At 43.5% G+C, this 18,857-nt stretch overlaps 1 protein-coding gene across 3 annotated transcripts in view; it reads left to right on the top strand.

Moving 5' to 3' along the window:
* Window positions 1-18,102, top strand: part of RASIP1 (Ras interacting protein 1) — a 101,730-nt gene extending 83,628 nt beyond the window's left edge. For 2 of the 3 annotated variants that reach the window (XM_044278114.1, XM_044278112.1), the window contains exons 7-12: window positions 478-629; window positions 2,733-2,848; window positions 4,146-4,386; window positions 6,070-6,242; window positions 8,647-8,794; window positions 17,612-18,102. In XM_044278114.1, coding sequence (XP_044134049.1) covers window positions 478-629; window positions 2,733-2,848; window positions 4,146-4,386; window positions 6,070-6,242; window positions 8,647-8,794; window positions 17,612-17,811 — 1,030 coding nt within the window. In that variant the 3' untranslated portion in view covers window positions 17,812-18,102. The remainder of the gene's footprint in view (window positions 1-477; window positions 630-2,732; window positions 2,849-4,145; window positions 4,387-6,069; window positions 6,243-8,646; window positions 8,795-17,611) is intronic. The other variant, XM_044278113.1, reaches the window with a different exon arrangement.
* Window positions 18,103-18,857: the final 755 nt, after the last annotated feature.

The raw sequence follows: 18,857 nt of genomic DNA, 5'->3' as shown, positions 1-18,857 counted from the left end.
TATCTTTTTTTTTAAATATAGATAGTGACATGGGAAATTAAAACATTCTTTAAATATATGTGTAACATAAAACATGATTTAGACAACAGGTCATTTTCTAATAAAACATTCCCTTTAACTACTTTTGTGTTAAAAAGGACAAAGCTCTATTAGGGACAGGGACTGTGCCATACGACCTTGTCCTCCTTGGGGCTCACAATCTGAATTCCAAATAACCTCAGAACATACAACCTCCATGTAGATTAGGAATGGTCAGATTCAAACTCATGACCCAGCACTGCAAGGCACCAAACATAAACCCGTGCAAGCACAAAGATGTTGCCTCTGATTGGTCCATGCCTCCATTTTTATACTAGCTTTTAGTGCATATTGAGAATATTTAATTTAGAAATGCTTTTTAACTATATTACCAGTTAAAAACAAATATGCAGTCACTTCTTATGTGTGTGATATAAACCTTTTCTTTTGTTATTCCAGTCAGCAAGAAAAAATGTTAGGGAGTTCTTTAGGCATTGAAGAGGTGGCCTCGGACCTGCAACCATTAATGCTGTGGATGGCCAACTCTATGGAGCTTCTCAATTTTGTACAGAGAAAGATTCTAGACATGGAAAAGGAATGGGAGTCAGAAGGTAAGCCAAATTTCTTATATACAGTATATTTATTATTATTTTTTTATTAATTTTTTTTCTCTTCAAATTTCATTAGTAAAAGGACAGTGTTAGCTAGGAGTAACAGGAGAGATGGTCAGTTATGGAAATTTTCTTCCTGCTGTACAGGAGGCGGCTCAGCTACAGATGTTGGCTGGTCTCGTAGACTGAGGACATCTTAGGCCTCTTTCACACGAGTGTGACGGATTAGGTCCGGATGCGTTCAGGGTGCGTTCAGTGAAACTCGCACCATTTTGCAAGCAAGTTCAGTCAGTTTTGTCTACGATTGAGTTCAGTTGTTCAGTTTTTTCTGCGCAGGTGCAATGCGTTTTGATGCGTTTTTAACGTACGTGATAAAAAACTGAAGGTTTACAAACATCTCTTAGCAACCATCAGAGAAAAACGCATTGCATCCGCACTTGCTTCCGGATGCAATGCGTTTTTCACTGAAGCCTCATTAACTTCTATGGGGCAGGACTGCGTGAAAAACGCAGAATATAGAACATAATGCGTTTTTCAGAACTGATGTATGAAAAAAAAAAAAGCTCATGAATGGGTCAGGATTCAGTGCGGGGGCTATGCGTTCACCTCACAAATTGCACCCATGCAGAAAACTTGCTCGTGTGAAAGGGGCCTTACTGCAACTCCAGCCTCTCTTGTGTCTGCACAATCACCTTGTGTTACAACCCATGCCCAGTACTGTACACTGCATCATCCCTTTTTAACTGTGACACAGCATGGCAGTAAGACTTTGGCCATCTTCACTATAGCACTTCTTTATCTAAATCAGTGGTGGTGAACCTATGGCACGGGTGCCATAGGTGGTACTCAGAGCCCTCCCTGTGGGCACCCAGGGTGCACTATGAACAGCACAGGCAGTGCATTGAATGCAGGCAGGCTATTACAGCTAAATGATAAAGTACATGGAAGATATACTATACTGGACTGTAGTATTCAGGGTAAATTGCCGAGTTGGCACTTTGCAATAAATAAGTGGGTTTTGGGTTGCAGTTTGGGCAGTCAGTCTCTAAAAGGTTTCGCCATCACTGGTCTAGAGTATGTAGGATAATCTTGAAAGAAGCAGGGCAAAAACCAATGTGAAACCAGCGTTAGACCTCATTCATATGGCCATTTTCTGACTCTGTACGACCTGAGTTGTACTTATAAACGTGTGTGGGACCTTACTGTAGTCTCTGGTTTCATGTAAGGCTTTCACAGGTTTTTCTGTGGGATTCCATATTAAAAAGAAATCTGTACCTATCAAACTGGCTGACCTGTTACATGTGCGCTTTGCAGCTGAAGACATCTGTGTTGGTCCCATGTTCATATGTGTCTGAATTGCTGAGAAAAATGAAGTTTTAATACATGCAAATGAGCCTCTAGGGGCAATGGGGATGTTACCGTTACACCTAGAGGCTCTGCTCTCTCTGCAACTGCTGTGCCCTCTGTGCTTTGACAGGTCCAGTTGTGATCATTGTTTTCACTGCCTGGCCCTGTCAAAATCAAAGTGGAGAGAGCGTGGCAGTTGTTAAGAGAGCTGAGCCTCTAGGTGTAATGGTAACGCCCCCATTGCTCCTAGAGGCTCATTTGCATATATTAAAACTTCATTTTTCTCAGCAATGGGGGCACATATGAACATGGGACCAACACAGATGCCTTCAGCTGCCAAGCACACATGTAACAGTTCAGCCAGTGTCATAGGTACAAATCTGCTGACAGGTGCATTTTAACCTCCATTGTATGCTGAACAATACAGTGCCGCACTGCATCACGTGGATTGCCTGTGTCTGGAGGACTGTCGTACAGCTTCTTGCTCTTGTCTGCCAAACCAATGTATGACTAGTTACAACTTAGATTTCTACATCAGTGGCATTCTGTATATAACAGGCACCTAGAAGATGGGAATGCTGCATGATATAGTTCATACATGACATTATCAAAGGAGGAAGTACATGAATCTCATAGAGTTCAAAGGAAAGAGCCGTGCATATAAACAATCCAGAGGTGGAAGCACCAACGATCGGACATGAATAAGAATGAATACCCTTTTCACCCCCATTCTTTTGGAAATCATTTATTTTTCAGGCACTTCACAAGATGCTTTGCTCTCAAGTGACTTAGAAGCATGTGAGGAGTCCATGGCACTTCTTGATGAGGTCATCATGTACACATTTCAGCAGTGTGTCTACTACTTAACCAAGGTAAGAACTAAGGATCACAACCAAAAAGAATTAGATGGAGTTAATGGGAATGTATCACCAGCGACCTCCCTGTCCAGCTGTTTGCATGTACACAAAGCTGTGGTTTGCCTGATTAAAATGCTGTTTTTCTTTGGTTGATCCAAGGCTCTGATCCCGAGTTATATTACGTTTTCCTTATATGCAAATTAAGCATTTGGTGCACTGGGGGAGTCACCATTGTGCTCATTACACCCAAGCTTTCTGTGGCCAGTTGCTCCATTGCTGCTTTACCACTGCCTGGCCCAGTCAATAAAATCAGTGAGGGAGGATCTGGCCGAAAAAAGGAGTGAAGCTTGGGTGCAACAAGAGCAACCGTGATACCCTCATAGCACCAAATGCCTAATCTGCATATTAAGAAATAGTATCATGACTCATAAAAAACTTTAGGTGAACCACAGCTATGTCTATGCATACAGCTAGATAGGGAGGTCGCTGCTGATAGGTTTACTACACCTTTTTACATGAACTGACAATATTTTAAAATCCCCCCTGTATGCTAAATCTGATGCAGCGAAATTCCAAAATATAATTTTTTAAAACGCCAAGTGCTGTATGCAAATTACCATTGAAGAGGCATGGTGGAGGTGAAATTATTAGGAACTCACATTTTCCGAATCTTGCATATGTGCTGTTGTTTTGTAGTCATCTAGGATGTACCTTGCTGCACTGTGCATGCCCTGGGTGAGGCTAGTAGTGGCATTGTCCTCTCTATTAGTTTTAACTGTGGAATGTCGGGATTGCTTTTTTGTGCCGTTCACCTTTCTTAAAAATATCATATAAATTTACCACTACAATGTACTGTATGTACCTAAAATGGTGCCTAAAAATATACAACTCACCCCACAAAAAAACAAATCTTCAAATAGTTATGTGGCCTTAAAAGTAAGTAATGGTTATTAGTGAGTTGTCAAAAATGAAAACCTTTTCTTGGTCTTTAAGGCCAAAACTGACACAGACCTTGGAAGGGTTTTTGGCCTGGACTACACTGCGACTTTTTGTAGCGCAACTGATTAATTTTAACTATTGAATAACAGCTGTGTAGACCAGGCCTTAAAGAGGTTGTTTGCTTCAAGATATCTCTTCTAATTAAAAGAAGCCTAGAAAATAAACTGATCACTAGGTGACCCTTTGAGACTCCGATCAATCTGCTAGTGTTCAGTTCCCTTGTAGCACCATCACAGGGGAAAAAGCGCATTACTGTTTTTTTTTTCTAAAATTGGTTATTCAGGAGTCTTGAAAAAGTATTTTCTGTTTGCAGACATTATATGCAGCTTTGCCTGCCCTCCTGGAGAGCAATCCCTTCACGGATCCAGGCAGTCTATCAGATGTAGGCGAGTTAAACAACATGCCGGAAGGCACCCGTGGCACCCTTTCCATTTACCAGGCGACACTGGATTTAACTCGAGAGTGTGAACTACATCCAGATCTCGTCTCTCAGACTTTTGGCTATCTATTTTTTTTCTCCAATGCTTCACTCTTTAATACTCTTATGGAAAAAGGTAAAGCTATGTCATTAATGAAATTAAAACAATGCAGTTTTAAAAATTTTATGAAAAGTAATTGCCAAGAAAATATATATTTACTACTTCTAAATTAAGGTGCTCTCTTCCTAAGGAGAGTTAGTTCCCCCCTTGCTACTTCTAAATTGTTATGTAGGATTAAGACTCTGAAATTATTTGGCTGTCATGGCCATTAACGTTTGCTATCTTATATTTCAGCGTACTACAGATTTTTATTAAGAGGGTTTTCCAGGATCAGGATTTTGCTAGCCAATCCTCGTGATAGGCCACCAATATCTGATAGGTCTTTCATTTGTTTATATTGGTCTGTCTACCAGTACGCAGTCTACTTTGTAGTGGTGGAGCAGGATATTGCAGTTTCATCCCGTACAAGTAAATGGCATCAGACAGCCATTCCCTGCACAGCCTGAAGTTAAGAAGGGGATGCAGTGTTAAATCAGCACTGATACTTCTTGATTCTCATCATCGGTTAGGGGGTTCCTGAAGTGCAACTTCTTACGGATCATGAGGGGATGGCATCTCCAAGTTATATGCCATCACCTTTACAAGATTGGAATACCCTTTTAAGAGGCATCCATGTACATTTATGTAATATATATGCATAGCAGCCATTTTCCAAGTTCCTTTGGCTCGGAAGAACTGTCTACACAATCAAAGTTGTGGATCTGAGGGTATCTTGTCTTCTCTGCTTAGCTTCACTCCTTTATTTTATTTGACGGTATACTGTGTCATATTGTTTTAATATATTTTATGATTTAGAGTCATTGGAAATTGGTTAACAATTTCATATTATTGTAGTATTACAATTAATAGTAGTAGTAATAGATTTTGATGCATGTTTTCTGATTGCATATAGTGTAATTTGCTGTACGTAGCCTGAAAAGTTCCATCCTTCTGCTTTAAAGCATCTTTGACTAATTATTTCACTCATCTTGCCTGATGAAGGAAGGATTGGTCCTATGACTGCATCCATGAGTTAGCAGTTCCTCTAATTGTCCTGGCAGATTATCTGCAGGAAGTTGTGTGCTTCCTCCTTGCATTGCTCTCAGCACTGCCGAGAGCATTTTTTCCCTTCGCAGCAGGAAGCAGAAGGTTGCCTGCACTGAAAAAAAAGAATGACGTGCTTTTATTTTTCCATAACAGCATCTGAACTTAACCCATTGCTTGTTCCAGATGGACTGTACAACTTCTTAATGGTTATATGGTGTAGGGACGCCAATAGATTTTTGTATGTACAGTATGTATACATGTATATACAAATAGCTGAAAAAAAAGCTGCCATTCTATAACTGCCAGCCGATTGCACGTTAGATCAACAGCAATCTCTACTGACCTCCCTACACATATACAACCGCTTGAGTGTGCATGTGTTCTCACCAGGAAGGGTGGAGCAAGCAGTTACCAGACTCCTCTAGGGGCAGCCGAAAACAAAAGGATTAGACATGCTGAAACCCCAAATCTCAATCCTTCTCTTCCACAACATCTGCTGTTGGGGGAGAATAGGAAGGCACCCACAAAAATCCAGCGGGTTCAGCAAACATCGAACGTGTACGACAAGCTTTAGTCCTTCAAACACATATTCACAAAAAATTCATTTTTCAGCTTTGGGTTTAATTATCTAATTTAATTTAATTTATTTATCAATCTTTACATATTTTGCAGGCAATGGAGAACCATTTTACCAGTGGTCAAAGGCTGTTCAGATTCGTACAAACCTTGACCTTGTACTTGATTGGCTTCAAGGTATAGGTCTTGGTGATATAGCCTCTGAATTCTTCAGAAAGTTGTCTACAACTGTGAACTTGCTGTGCATTCCTAAAACCAGTCTTTTAAAGGTAGGATATGCATTATTGTCTGTACACTAAACTCATAATAGAAAGAATTCTAATCTGTGGCAGCTATAGCAATGCACATACTGGTGTATGTTCTATAGAAGCTGTCCCTGAAAGTGCCATGAGGGCCACCGCCTGTTTGGTCCCATTCCCTTAGCTACTAGGTATACAGATGATCTTCATTGTTAGAAACAAGAGGGTGGTGAATTGGACAAAAGTTAAAGTGAAGAGCAAAGACGGGCATATCAACATCAGATCTATTCTATCCTGGGTGGCAAAAACAGGTACCATAATGGCCCAGCTAGGTAGCCTTTATAGGGGAACTCTATGTACAGATGTGTCTACTTTTACCTTGTGGTACAGTAAATGGTTCCAATTTCTTACAGTGTAAATTCAATACACAACTTCCTAGCAAAACCTTCAACAAGCTGCAATTCACATCACAATCACTGGGTGGACACATATAGCATAAACAAATCCCAACCAAATATCGTGAAATCATATGTTTTTTCAGTGCTGCTCATCTCGTCCCACTCATCTCAGGATATGCCGAGCTAAGAGGAAAGGTAACAAAGGACACATCTGTATAGCAATGAGATATAGTTGTTATAGCCGCACAGAAAACATAACTGTCCATACAGTCAACTATTATACAACAGTTTGCTAATACGCCATTGTAAAACAGTAATTGAGTAGATAGATGAGACGTTTCATATACAGTCCTGATCAAAAGTTTAAGACCACTTAAAAAATGGCAAAAAATCATATTTTACATTGGTGGATCTTAACAAGGTTCCAAGTAGAGCTTCAACATGCAACAAGAAGAAATGAGAGTGAGACAAAACATTTTTTTGAGCATTCAATTAATTGAAGATAATGATTAAAATTAAACAGGCTGTTTTTCAGCTGATCCAAATTTTAGGACCACATGCCTTTAAAAGGCCAAATCTGTGCAAAGATGTCGATTCATTGTCATTTTCTGTCAGGTAGTCACACGTTGTAATGGCAAAGGCAGAAAAACTCTCCCTTTTTGAACGTGGTCGGGTTGTTAAACTGCATAAGCAGGGTCTCTCACAGCGCGCCATCGCTGCTGAGGTGGGACGCTGTAAGACAGTCATTTGCAATTTCTTAAATGATCCGGAGGGTTAAGGAACAAAAAAGTCAAGTGGAAGACCCAAAAAAATGTCATCAGCACTGAGCCGGAGGATCCAATTGGCTGTCTGTCAAGACACTGGATGATCCTCGACCCAAATTAAGGCCCTTACTGGTGCTGACTGCAGCCCCATAACCATCAGACGGCATCTGAGACTGAAGGGCTTCAAAAACAAAAAACGTCTTCAAAGACCTTGTCTCCTTGAATGCCACAGAACTACTCGTTTGGACTTTGCAAGAGAGCACCAAACATGGGACATTCAAAGGTGGAAGAAAGTTTTATTCTCTGATGAGAAAAAATGTAACCTTGATGGTCCTGATGGTTTCCAACGTTACTGGCATGACAAGCAGATCCCATCTGAGATGTTTTCTACGCGCCACAGTGGAGGGGGCGCCATAATGGTCTGGGGTGCTTTTTCCTTCAGTGGAACAATGGAGCTTCAGGAAGTGCAGGGGCGTCAAATGGCTGCTGGCTATGTCCAGATGTTGCAGAGAGCATTCCTCATGACTGAGGGCCCTCATCTGTGTGGTAACGACTGGGTTTTTCAACAGGACAACACTACAGTACACAATGCCCACAGGACAATGGACTTCTTCCAGGAGAATAAAATCACTCTTTTGGCCCATCCTGCGGGTTCCTCTGATCTAAATCCAATTGAGAACCTTTGGGGATGGATGGCAAGGGAAGTTTACAAAAATGGACAACAGTTCCAGACAGTAGATGGCCTTCGTGTGGCCGTCTTCACCACTTGGAGAAATGTTCCCACTCACCTCATGGAAACGCTTGCATCAAGCATGACAAAACAAATTTTGGAAGTGATAAACAATAACGGCAGAGCTACTCATTACTGAGTTCATGTTTGGAAGTTGGATTTCTGTTTTTTTTGGGGGGGGGGGGGGGTTAGTTTTTTTTGGGAGGTGTAGTCCTAAACTTTTGATCAGCTGAAAAACAGCCTGTTTCAGTTTATTTGTTGTTTTCATTAAATTGAATGCTCAAAACATGTTTTGTCTCACTCCCATTTCTTCTTGTGGCATGTTGAAGCTCTACTTGAAACCTTGTTAAGATCCAGCCATGCTAAATATGATTTATATATATATATATATATATATATATATATATAAATATATATATATATATATATATATATATATACAGTATATATATGTTTAGTGTGCCTTTTATGCACTATGAATTGTACAATGTGCTAAGAATGTATTAAAATGTGTTCAGTAATAATACATTTTTGTAAAACAGCTTTCCTGGAGCAGTCTTCGAAGTGAGTATTCTGCGATTAGCAGTGCTCAGCTCAACCACTTGTTAAGGAACTATCATCTGGGAGTGGGACGATCACATCCAGCTGCTTGGGACCCCCCTGAGGAAGAAAAGGATGAGATCACAAACAGTGAGTGCTGCCTGACCTTGCTCCATGCCCTAAACTCTCTGATTTAATTTCCTTCTTAAAGTAAAAATATTTAATTCAAAATGCATCTTGTAGTCAAGATGCTGAAAACATGTTTGTGTCATATTTCATATTTTCAGCTCATCAGAGCTTAGTGGGCAGTCTATGATGACTAGTAGGGATTTTACAAGAGAGAAATTGAAGGTGAAAGCAACTGTTCACTATGACAAAAGTATCCAACATTCCCATGACTGGGCACCTCTCTGGGAGTCATAGGCCTCAGATGTCCTTACTTGGAGGAGATGTGAAGGATTGCATCCCCAGTGTCAGGATACTCTACCTCAAATGATGGTTTACCTATATAATAGTGTAGACTGCTTTCCAAATTATTAAGAAAGGAGATTTATTGTACTTATCACATAATAAAAGTCAGAGGCACGCTGATCCCTTTTGTTCTCCCTAGAGATTCTCCTCTCTCACCATAGACAACATACACATTCATCTGAAGATTTTGCATCTATAGGAAGTCAGGAGAGATATCTGTTTTGCTAACGTGTTCCAGGCTTCGACAGCTGCTGCAGGTGTATGGGCACCTTTAGATATCTGTCAGCTGAGGGGGGTGACAGCTAGTGTTGTACAGTAGGTATCCTCAGCAGAGAGAGAGGAATAAGTCACTGACACACCTTGATTATTACTACATTTATAAGGAGACACTGGCCCTGGGTGACTGAGCAGTGAGCGAACGAGCTTCTAGCTCAGTAAAATTCAGATTTTGATTTTGACACTGTATATGCCCACAGGCTTTAGTAGAAGTATAGCAGTAACCAGGTAGATAAACTCTGGAATTACAGTTGCAAGAAAAAGTATGTGAACCCTTTGGAATGATATGGATTTCTGCACAAATTGGTCATAAAATGTGATCTGATCTTCATCTATGTCACAACATTAGACAATCACAGTCTGCTTAAACTAATAACACACAACAAATTAAATGTTACCATGTTTTTTTTAACACACCATGTAAACATTCACAGTGCAGGTGGAAAAAGTATGTGAACCCTTGGATTTAATAACTGGTTAAACCTCTTTTGGCAGCAATAACTTCAACCAAACGTTTCCTGTAGTTGCAGATCAGACGTGCACAACGGTCAGGAGTAATTCTTGACCATTCCTCTTTACAGAACTGTTTCAGTTCATTCTTGATGTCTGGTGTGAATCGCTTTCTTTCAGGTCATGCCACAGCATCTCAATCGGTTTGAGGTCAGGACTCTGACTGGGCCACTCCAGAAGGCGTATTTTCTTCTGTTTTAGCCATACTGTTGTTGATTTACTTCTATGCTTTGGGTCGTTGTCCTGTTGCAACACCCATATTCTGTTGAGCTTCAGCTGGTGGACAGATGGCCTTAAGTTCTCCTGCAAAATGTCTTGATAAACTTGGGAATTCATTTTTCCTTCAATGATAGCAATCCGTCCGGGCCCTGATGCAGCAAAGCAGCCCCAAACCATGATGCCCCCACCACCATATTTCACAGTTGGGATGAGGTTTTGATGTTGGTGTGCTGTGCCTCTTTTTCTCCACACATAGTGTTGTGTGTTTCTTCCAAACAACTCAACTTTGCTTTCACCTGTCCACAGAATATTTTGCCAGTACTGCTGTGGAACATCCAGGTGCTCATGTGCAAACTGTAAACATGCAGCAATGTTTTTTTGGACAGCAGTGGCTTCCTCTGTGGTATCCTCCTATGAAATCCATTCTTGTTTAGTGTTTTACGTATCGTAGATTTGCTAACAGGGATGTTAGCATATGCCAGAGACTTTTGTAAGTCTTTAGCTGACACTCTAGGATTCTTCTTCACCTCATAGAGCAGTCTGTGCTGTGCTCTTGCAGTCATCTTTACAGGACAGACACTCCTAGGGAGAGTAGCAGCAGTGCTGAACTTTCTCCATTTATAGACAATTTGTCTTACCGTGGACTGATGAACAGCAAGGCTTTTGGAGATACTTTTATAACCCTTCTGAGAGCTCTTTTGTGCGAGGCATCATTCACATTCGGCAATGCTTCTTGTGAAAAGCAAACCCAGAACTGGTGTGTGTTTTTTATAGGGCAGCTGTAACCAACACCTCCAATTTCATCTCATTGATTGGACTCCAGTTGGCTGACAACTCACTCCAATTAGCTCTTGGAGATGTTATTAGTCTAGGTGTTCACATACTTTTTCCACCTGCACTGGGAATGTTTACATGGTGTGTTCAATAAAAACATGGTAACATTTTATGACCAATTTGTGCATACATCCATATCATTCCAAAGCGTTCACATACTTTTTTTCCAACTGTATATTGTACTGTACACAAGTAGCGATGAGCAGACCCGTGGATGTTCGGGTTCGCCGGGTTTGGCCAAACTTTAGGTCAAAGTTCGTGACCCGAACTTGACCTGAACTCGAACCCGAACACCATTGAAGTCAAAGGGGACCTGAACTTTGGTGCACTAAAATGGCTGTAAAATAGCCGTAGTAAGGGCTAGAGGGCTGCAAAAGGAAGCAAAATGGGGGTAAGAGCTGGACAGTTGCCCTGCAAACAAATGTGGATGGGGAAATAAAAAAAATAAAAAATAATAATCTTGAACTAGGAGGCAGAGGACAAAGTGGAGTATGAGGTTGAGGAGGCGGTAGACAAGGCGGTGTAGATGGAAGCGGTGGTGGAGAAGGAGGTAGCCAACACAGTTTTTTTAATTTTATTTTTATAAATTTGGGAAGACCCACACACATTGGGAAACAGAAAAGAGAATGCAAAGAGAAAGTGCTGGAGTATAACAATGGCTGGGTGTGGCCGGTATACTTGTCTACTCAGCACAAAGTACGGACAAGTCCTGTGGGATCCATGCCTGGTTCATTTTAATGAACATGAGCTTGTCCACATTGGCTGTGGACAGGGAGCTGCGCTTGTCTATGATTACCCTCCCTGCCATGCTAAACACATGTTTTTACAATACACTTGCTGCAGTGAAGGCCAGCACCTCCAATTTGTAAAGGGCAAGCTTAGGCCATGTGCCCAAGTTAGAGACCAAGAAGTTAAATGGGGCAGACCCATCAGGCAGTACATGTAGGCATGTGCACACGTACTGTTCCACCATGTTGCTGAAATGCTGCTTCCTGCTAAGATGTTCCGTATCAGCTGGTGGTGCTGGTTGTTGTGGCTCCACATTTCGGCCTTGCTAACCCTCCCTTCTCAGGTGATGGTGGTGCCTCAGCTGTGTTGGCGACTTCTTCTTTCTCCTCCTCTGCCTTCACCCTGTGCTTCCACTGAGCGCCCGCTGTCAGGTGTGAATGTCATCAACAGTGCGTCTACCAGCGTGCGCTTGTACTTGCACATCTTCCGATCATGCTCCAGTGACGGAATTAACGCTCCAGTGACGGACAGCACGTTGTCCTTGTAGCGGGGATCCAGCAGGGGTTCAGCACTGGTTAGAATGTGAGCAACTCGGTGGTCATTGGGCAGGCACTGCAGCATGTAGTCGCTCATGTGTGCCAGGCTGCCCAGAGGCAACGACAAGCTGTCCTCTGTGGGAGTTGTATCGTCTGTGTCCTCTGTATCCCCCCAGTCATGCTCCATTGATGCCTATAAGCTGCTTTGGGTGCCACCCTGCTGTGAACATGGTTCCTCCTCCTCATCATCCTCCTCCTCCTCATCCTGCAGAACTGTGCTCTGGATGGAAAGTTGTGTACCTGGCCTCTGTTGGTGCAGTAACCCACCCTCCGAGCCACTTGTGAATGGCCTGATAACCGTGGAAATGATCCCTCTTTCTCCTTCTCTTTCTTCTGTGCCACATCCTCTTCCATCATCGCCAGTGCATCCTCAGCACTGGCCATGATGGTGGAGTACTCGAAACAGTGCAACACGGAACACACGTCCCGCATGGAGGCCAACTCGATAGTGAAGTGGTGCTGTTCGGCAGAGCAACTCACCTGTGCGTGCTGCAGCTGAAACTCCACTATCGTCTGCTGCTGCTCGCATAGTCTCTCCATCATGTGCAAGATGGAGTTCCACCTTGTGGGTTCGTCGCATATGAGGCTGTGAGTGGGAAGGCTGAAGTTATGCTGCAGCATAGACAGGCAAGCAGCAGCAGTGTGAGAATGCCAAAAGCGCGCACATATGGCACACACTTCATGCAGAAGCTCTGACATATCGGGGTAATTATTCAGGAACCTCTGCACCACCAAATTCAGCACATCCGCCAGGCAAGGGATGTGCGTTAAACTGGCTAGTCCCAGAGCTGATACGAGATTTCACCTGTTATCGCACACCACCAGGCCAAGCTTGAGGCTCAGCGGCACCAACCACACATCGGTCTGATCCATGCGCGTCCACAGCTCCTGCGTTATGAGTTTCAAAACAGCCTGTTGTCGTTTCCCCCTGGCTTTGCTAAAATTGGTGGTGAAATTGTCACGCTGACCGGATGAGGAGGTGATAGAGGAGAAGGCGGAGTAGGAGGAGGAGGCAACATGAGGCAAAGAGAAAAATGTCCTGCAATCCTCTGTGGTGGTAGGACATGCGCCAAACTGCTATCCGCCTCAGGCCCGTCCGCCACTGCATTTAGCCAGTGTGCCGTTATAATGTCCCTGCCTGTGTTTACTGGTCCATGTATCGCTAGTTATGTGGACCTTGCCACACCTGATTTTGTCCGCCACTTGGTTGTGCAGGGTAGGAATTGCTTGCATGGAAAAGTAGTGGCAGCTGGGAACCACATACTGTGGGACAGCCACCACCATAAGGTTTTTAAAAGTGTCTGTCTCCACCAGACGGAATGACAGCATTTCAAAGGTCAGGAATTTTGAAATGCTGGCATTCAGGGCCATGGATCGTGGGTGGGTAGGGGGGTAGTTCCTCTTTCTTTCCAGTGTTTGGGGGATGGACAGCTGAACGCTTTCATGGGACAATGTGGACATGCTGTTTGATGGTGGTGGAGGCGGTGGTGTTGCTGCCACATCCTCTGTTTGGGGGAGGAAGAGGACGAGACCGCAGCAAAAGAGGGAGCAAGAGGAACCTGAGATAATTTGTGGTTTTTCAGGTGTGTACTCCTCTGCAACTTGTGCTTTGCATTTAGATGCCTGGTCATGCAGGTGGTGCTCAGGTTTAGAACATGTATGCCTCACTTCAGGCTCTGATTGCACAGTGTGCAAACCATTAGCGGCTGGTCTTCAGCACATTGTCTAAAGAACTGCCATGTCAGAGAACTCTTTGGAGCTGTCTTTGGTGTGCTCAGTCCCTGGGTGCGGTGGGCAGTAGCAGGCATACTGTCTAGGCAGGGCCGGTGCAAGGATTTTTGCCAACACAAGCGAAGCTACATTTTGGCGCCCCCCCCCCCCCCATGGCACATCGCCCCCCCCCCGTCCGGACCTGGCCCCATCCCATGAGCACCCCCTATTGTGTCACATTCCCCCCCCCCCCCCCCGCCCCCCCGCCCCGGCCTATTGACAATAGGGGGTAATAATATGATCATGGATGGGGCCAGGGACGTCCAGGCGGGGGAATGATGTGCCATGGGGGGGGGGGGGAGAAATGTGACACAATAGACTATTGTGTCACATTTCTACCCCCCATTGCACTTAATCCCTCCCCAGCCCGGACAGCCCTGGCGCCATCCATGATCACATCGTTACCCCTTACTGTGTCACATTTTAACCCCCCCCCCCCAGCCGACCCTTCCTGGCGGCCTGGCCCCATTCCCATGTCACATACTCAGAGTACTGTACAACATTTACATTGTACCCCCTCCCTCCATCATGTCACGGTCACACAAACTAGCGCCAGAGCAGAGGCGCTCAGGCTTTTAGCACGGCATTCAATGATGTGTTTAAAAAAAGTAATTACAAAACAACAATCATTAATATTGGGGGGGGGGGGGCCAATATTAATGATTGTTGTTTTGTAATTACTTTTTTAAAACACATAATTGAATGCCGTGCTAAAAGCCTGAGCGCCTCTGCTCTGGCACTAGACTAGCACTTATGGCCTCATTTTATGATTTTGAAATAATTTTAAATGATCATATTAATTATTATATACAATACATTCAATTCGGAACAGTTCAAACTTCAAGTGACCTACCTTAAGTCCTGAGTCCACTCCTGACCTGCCTGACTCCTGCTGCTGCTGGCTGCCAGTGCGTCTGGTGGTCTAATCTGGCTGACGGCTGTGTGTGTCTGTGTGAGTCAGACACAACACAATCAGTCAGCTCGAGCCTCGCCTATTAGTCCCTGCCATACCCGCCGGCGGTGCAGCTTACTACCAGTCAGGCCCCCATGGCAGGCTGAGCACATGTGACCGGTGTGTTGCCGTGACTCTGAGCGGCCGACACACGCAGGCTGGGGGCGGGCGCAAGGCGGCGGCGCTGCGGCACAAATTCAATAAAGTTATAAAAAAAAAAAAAAAAGAAGGGCATTCATTTTTCCGCCCTGCGCAGGGCGCGCCCTAAGGCAGCCGCTTGGTCTGCCTTATGGTAGCGCCGGCCCTGTGTCTAGGGGACGGCCACTCTCCTTTTGCACCCTACTCCCTCTTTTGATGTGCGGTTGGTGCTGTGTGACCACCAGCTCTTCCTCCGAACTGCACACGTCGCATGACCTTGATCCCATGTGGGGTCTAGGACCTCATCATCCTCCACATCATCTTCCACCCAGTCTTCACCCTTGCCCTCTTTGCCGGTCTGCACACAGCAGAAAGCCACAGCAGTTGGCACCCGTGTTTTGTCATCATCATCATCATCATCAGAGATGTGCTCCTATGTCCTCACCCTGAAACATAAGTGGTTGGGCATCAGTGCACTTAATCTCTTCCACTTCTGGCACAGGACTAGGTGGATGGCCCACGGAAACCCCACCAGCAGAGTCATCAAAAAGCATAAGAGACTGCTGCATGACTTGGGGCTCAGACTGCTTGCCTGATTTGCAAAGGGGTGAGGTGAAAGACCGATGCCCATGGGCTGCAGGTGCCAATTCTGTGGTTTCAACAGGGGACCGGGTGGGAGACTATGTGAAGGAACTAGAGGCACTGTCAGCCATCCAATCGACTACTGCCTCTACTTGTTCTGGCCTCACCATTTGTACACGGGTATTCGGGCCTACAAAATGATGCTGAAGGTCCTGACGCCTACGTGCACCTAAGGAAGGTGTTTCATTTGGGCGTGTAGCTGGCACAGATGGATCACATCCTCTCCCTGCAACAGGAGCTCCACCAGCACCAGCAGCACTATGACCAGGGCCACATCCCTTATTTGATTCCTCATTCTTTGCGGTCACCCACCGAACTAATAGACGAATTAACTATATTAATTTCCCTGTCACATATGCAGTGCACATGTGTCTCACACCAAAAATGGGTATATGTCACCTGCCAAACTAACAGTCAGATTAACTATATTAATTTTGCTGTCACGTATAAAGTGCACGTGTATCTCACACCATTAATGACTATTTGTCACCCACCATACTAACAGACTGATTAACTATATTAATTTCCCTGTCACATATGCAGTGCACCTGCATCTCACACCAAAAATGGGTATGTGTCACCCACTAAACTAACAGACGGATTAACTATATTAATTTCCCTGTCACATATGCAGTGCAGGTGTACCTCACACCAAAAATGGGTATATGAAACCCACTGAACTAACAGACGGATTAACTATATTAATTTCCCTGTCACGTATAAAGTGCACGTGTATCTCACACAAAACATGGGTATATGTCACCCACCAAACTTACAGACGCATTATCTATATTAATTTCCCTGTCATGTATGCAGTGCAGGTGTACCTTACACCAAAAATGGGAATTTGTCACCCACTGAACTAACAGACAAATTAACTATATTAATTTCCCTGTCACATATGCAGTGCATGTGTATCTCACACCAAAAATGGGTATATGTCACCTATTAAACTAACAGACTATTATATTTTTTGGTCAGGGGTACAAAAATGGTGCACCCACAAAAAATCACTATAGGTCACCCACGGAATTAACAGCCAGATTTATTATTATATTTCTGTGTCAGAGGTGCAAAGCTGGTGTATTGCACCCACAAAAAATCATTATAGGTCACACACAAAACAAATAGCCAGACACTCTCCCTCACTTCAGCTGCCTGCTTCCTGTACCTGCACTACTAAGAGCTGATGGCCGGTACTACATGTTATCCAGCTTGTATAGAGGCTGGGTCACATGATGCACCAGCCAATCACAGCCATGCCATTACTTGGCATGGCTGTCATGGATTATAAGTGCCCACAGCTTAAAAGCTTGTTGACTGGCTGCCCTGCAGCCTTTTAAAAGCTTTATTAAATGCCCGAACACCGAACTCAAACCCAAAATTTTCCGACAAAGTTCGGGTTTGTGTCCAGGTACCCAAACTCGCAAAGTTCGGTACAGACCCGAACTTTACATTTTGGGTTCGCTCAACACTATATACCATAGCTGAGCACTTGCATGTAAATTTTGTGGTCTCCAGCTTGGGGGGTCTTCTTTTCAGAAATAGTGTACAGCTTTGTAGTAGTATTGTAGAAGCTGCTCAAAAATGTACCTGTTGTGTCCTAGCAAAGGTTCTGCACACATGGGAGGGGAGGAAAAAGGGAGGTCAGACCATCTGAGATGAGCCTATTTTATAAGTTCCTTGATACTTGCCTTCTTAACAGTTGCTCAAGCAACAGTAGTGTTTCAAGGTACAGTATGCTCTGGTTATAATATTTTTCAAAATGGATATTACCTGCTTATTTTTGCTATACATTTCTTTTAGTCTAACCTACTTCTTTGTTCACAGCAGACATTTTTGAGAGCTTCACTGATCATCCTCCATTGATTCTACCATGTGACAACTTCCGTATGCAACTTTCCCAGCCCATGAATAATGATGCCTTTCACAAGCAGTTGTGTCAACTCAGACGGTTTGTTTGGGACCTTGAGCAGAAATCACTGCCTGCCAACCAGAGATCTTTATACCGGGTCGAGAATAGCCAGTAACAGAGCATAACTAATATGGTGTTCCCAAGAATACAAGCAGAAAAGATTGTGGTGACTATATATTTTGTGTCATTTACATTTTATAATGGACAATATGGATCAGAAAAAAATTAAACAGTTCACTTGTGAGATGATAGCACCATGTTCTGGATGTCTTCTCATTCCATTATCTAACAGGATATATGTAAGGTAAAACAAGATGCTTTATAAACTTACCGAATGCTAGTAGCTCTTACATTAATTTATAGCCTCACATACAGACGTGGACAAAATTGTTGGTACCCTTTGGTCAATGAAAGAAAAAGTCACAATGGTCACAGAAATAACTTTAATCTGACAAAAGTAATAATAAATTAAAATTCTATAAATGTTAACCAATGAAAGTCAGACATTGTTTTTCAACCATGCTTCAACAGAATTATGTAAAAAAATAAACTCATGAAACAGGCATGGACAAAAATGATGGTACCCCTAACTTAATATTTTGTTGCGCAACCTTTTGAGGCAATCACTGCAATCAAACGCTTCCTGTAACTGTCAATGAGACATCTGCACCTCTCAGCAGGTATTTTGGCCCACTCCTCATGAGCAAACTGCTCCAGTTGTGTCCGGTTTGAAGGGTGCCTTTTCCAGACTGCATGTTTCAGCTCCTTCCAAAGATGCTCAATAGGATTGAGGTCAGGGCTCATAGAAGGCCACTTTAGAATAGTCCAATTTTTTCCTCTTAGCCATTCTTGGGTGTTTTTAGCGGTGTGTTTTGGGTCATTGTCCTGTTGCAAGACCCATGACCTGCGACTGAGACCAAGCTTTCTGACACTGGCTAGTACATTTCTCTCTAGAATTCCTTGATAGTCTTGAGATTTCATTGTACCCTGCACAGATTCAAGACACCCTGTGCCAGACGCAGCAAAGCAGCCCCAGAACATAACAGAGCCTCCTCCATGTTTCACAGTAGGGACAGTGTTCTTTTCTTGATATGCTTCATTTTTTCGTCTGTGAACATACAGCTGATGTGCCTTGGCAAAAACTTCGATTTTTGTCTCATC

This window comes from Bufo gargarizans, chromosome 2 (genome assembly GCF_014858855.1).
Source record: "Bufo gargarizans isolate SCDJY-AF-19 chromosome 2, ASM1485885v1, whole genome shotgun sequence".
Classification (NCBI taxonomy): domain Eukaryota; kingdom Metazoa; phylum Chordata; class Amphibia; order Anura; family Bufonidae; genus Bufo; species Bufo gargarizans.
Note: the sequence above shows the minus strand (reverse complement) of the source record. Positions and strands in the feature narration are given on the sequence as shown.